The sequence below is a fragment of the Etheostoma spectabile genome, chromosome 24 (genome assembly GCF_008692095.1).
Source record: "Etheostoma spectabile isolate EspeVRDwgs_2016 chromosome 24, UIUC_Espe_1.0, whole genome shotgun sequence".
Taxonomy (NCBI): domain Eukaryota; kingdom Metazoa; phylum Chordata; class Actinopteri; order Perciformes; family Percidae; genus Etheostoma; species Etheostoma spectabile.
Genome location: NC_045756.1, coordinates 14,788,278 through 14,791,278, shown reverse-complemented (window position 1 = coordinate 14,791,278; position 3,001 = coordinate 14,788,278). Strand labels below are relative to the sequence as shown.

Genomic DNA, 3,001 nt, shown 5'->3' with positions numbered 1-3,001 from the left:
TCATCGTAAAACACAAATAGCCTATACTAATTCCCTCTGCTTAAAATCTATATCTTTCATTAAGATACCCATCGGGGAACGTTAACCGGGTTTTTGTGAATGTACGTGAGTAGTGATTGGTCGGTAGGCGGGGCTTGATCTCTATTTCCAACATAACCTGCTCACAACCAGGTTAGATGTTCAGCCTATGTTACCACGGCGATTTTAACCCGGTAACAAGTGATCCAACCCTGGGTTGAACCTGAAGGTACCTTAATGCCAAATCTTGCTTCACATTGCAGGCCTCCCGATCTTAACCTTTTTACTTTGGATACACACAAAAACATGTGAGACAGCACCTTTAACTGATACTTCTCTTGCAAACACACACACGTGACACACAGCAACATTACACTAACCTATCGGGGACAGGCTTTAGTGTAACATTCAGGTAAAACAGGTTAGCAGGAAGTGGGCCTCGTCCCACTTTTTCTGTTTGTTGTCTCCTACCTGTATGACACCTGCTTCCTGAAGGTCAGCTGGGCGAACTCCGCCTCCATCTGGGACACGGACAACCGGCCCTCCTCCTCCAACGTCCTCTCCACCTCCTTCTCTCCAGGAACCTACAAACACATTCTCATTTTATTATCTGTAGTCTCCAAAAGCAGGTTGCAGCTCAACCAGTCCTTTTAATGACGGCGTGTGCTTAAACACAACATACTGCACCGGAAGCGTTGACAACAAACTCTTGTTTAACAGATGATATTGTAGGCTATTTTTCCATAACGAGGTGAATTTGGACTATGCTGGCTGTATGTAGGAACAGTAGAATGAAGCACCCAGTTTTACAGGCCTGTAAACACCCACACACACAAGTACACACACACACACCTGACAGCTGCGGCGCTCCAGCGTGCTCTTGGAGCTCCCCTCCACGGGGAATAAGTCCTCCTCCTCGGCCACATCCTCCAGCCCAGGGCGCTCTCTCATCATCCCTGCGGCCGCTCTGTCCCCTTTATTTACCGGGGAATAGTCTTCTAATGTGGCGGTTACAATCCGCACGTAGGCTGCTGCCGACCCAGCTGCTTCCTGTTGTGTTCCTGTATTTTAAGAAGTTACTATTTTGGTCCGTGTACCAGCAGCCTGTAACCGCGGAGTTGTATCGATCGGTCTGTTCGATCAGTACCGACTCCAGCTCACTGAGTAAAATGGACTAGACCGCTGGTACTGCCATGAAAAGTTCCCGAGCGGAGGTGAGCAGTGTTCTGGTCCGACGTCCGTTAAGATGGTGCAGGAAATCAGCTGGGAGTACTCTCTCTATCTCTCTCTCTCTCTCTCTCTCTCTCTCTCTCTCTCTCTCTCTCTCTTTTCTCCTCTCTCCTCGTTCTCTTTCTCTCTATCTCTCCCTCTCTCTTCCTCTCTTTCTTTCTCTCCTCTCTCTGTCGAAATAATTTATTTATATATATATATAATTATATATATAGAGAGAGAGAGAGAGAGAGGAGAGAGTTGCTCACGCTGTTTCTGTTAAATATATCAGAAATCAGCTGTGAGCACCTCTCTCTAACTCTCTCTCTCTCTCTCTCTCCTCTCTCTCTCCTCTCTATATATAATAATATATATATTTATTTATCAGAAATCAGCTGTGAGCACTCCTCTCCCCCCTCTCTCTCTCTCTCTCTCTCTCTCTATATTATATATATATATAATATATATATATCAGAAATCAGCTGTGAGCACTCTCTCCTCTCTCTCTCTCTCTCTCTCTCTCTTTCTCTCTCTCTCATCTCTCTCTCTCTCTCTCTCTCTATATATATATATATATATATATATTAACCGGAGGATATATAAATATATATAAAATTTCAGAAAGTAATTTAAAACATAAACAGGAAGAAGAAAGGCTGGGTATGCATATGGTTTAATCGGAGGGGCGTGGTCAGGATGACAAGCACTTGCAATATAATGCAAGAGCCAATAGAACCGAAGATCTGAATCATCATTTGGGAATTTAATTTGTCCCCGTTTTTAGTTTTTGTCCCCGTTTTTTTAAATAAAATTATAATGTTCCCTGGATGGAAATGAACAGTTTCTTTGTATGATGCCGAACTGTTTAAACATTGTGTAACATGTTTGTAAAGTTTAAAAAATAATTTAAAAAAAACAATATGCATACACTTTCACAGATGGCTGGTCACCCTGCATAAGAGGCTCATAATAGTTATTATCATAATAGTATTATAAGGGTTTATTCATGTTTAAGACAATAATAATCATGATGAAGTCATCTTAGTGAGTTTGAAACTGGACAATATTATCTGTTTTGTGCAATACTCTGCTGCTACTTTTTATTATTCACCATTACAACTCCTTATGTAAATAATGTATCATAAAAAAATCCTTTAACTATGTTAATACCGTGCATATCCACACTCCTTATATGTCTTTATTTATCTTTCTACTAAGATTTGTATACTTCGTGCAACTGTAACAGACGTTCCCTTTGGGGATTAGTAAAGTCTTTCGGATTCGGATTCTGGGTCCTCGAGTGAAACCTCTCCTTATTGGTCAAATGCCTTTCCAAGAAAGGTGTTATTTCTCAATCCATGAGTCTTGAGACCACACCCGGGCCCCAGGATCCAAGTCGGTGTCAGCCATTTTCAAACTACCTGAATGCACATTCTTTGTTCCAATCAAGTGGGGGAGGGGCTCTTAAAGGTTCCTGTGGAAACATGTAGGCTAAATGAAAGATATGGCCTAATCAAGTCTTTAGAGACAGAGGACGAGAGGGGGAAGGTGAGAGACAATAGGGCCGGTCTTGACCTCTTCACATAGACAAAGAGTGAGAATTAGAATGCATATTTTCCTAACCTGGCTGCATCATACATGCACAGAAATGCATTTTTTTTCAAAACATTGTTTTTTACTTTTTAAAACTCAACATTACCAGGAAACTCGAGATGCCTTTCTTTTTTCTTTCTTCATTACTTAGTATTATTCATCATTCTCATATCTCACTTAT

General features: G+C 41.4%; 1 protein-coding gene across 1 annotated transcript in view; it reads right to left on the bottom strand.

The window, feature by feature from the left end:
* dgkza (diacylglycerol kinase, zeta a) overlaps positions 1 to 1,324 on the bottom strand; it is a 154,233-nt gene extending 152,909 nt beyond the window's left edge. Inside the window, exons 1-2 of the mRNA XM_032505889.1 lie at positions 871 to 1,324; positions 490 to 602 (exon numbers count right to left, since the gene is read on the bottom strand). Coding sequence (XP_032361780.1) covers positions 490 to 602; positions 871 to 972 — 215 coding nt within the window. The 5' untranslated portion in view covers positions 973 to 1,324. The remainder of the gene's footprint in view (positions 1 to 489; positions 603 to 870) is intronic.
* Between the last annotated feature and the right edge of the window lie 1,677 nt (positions 1,325 to 3,001).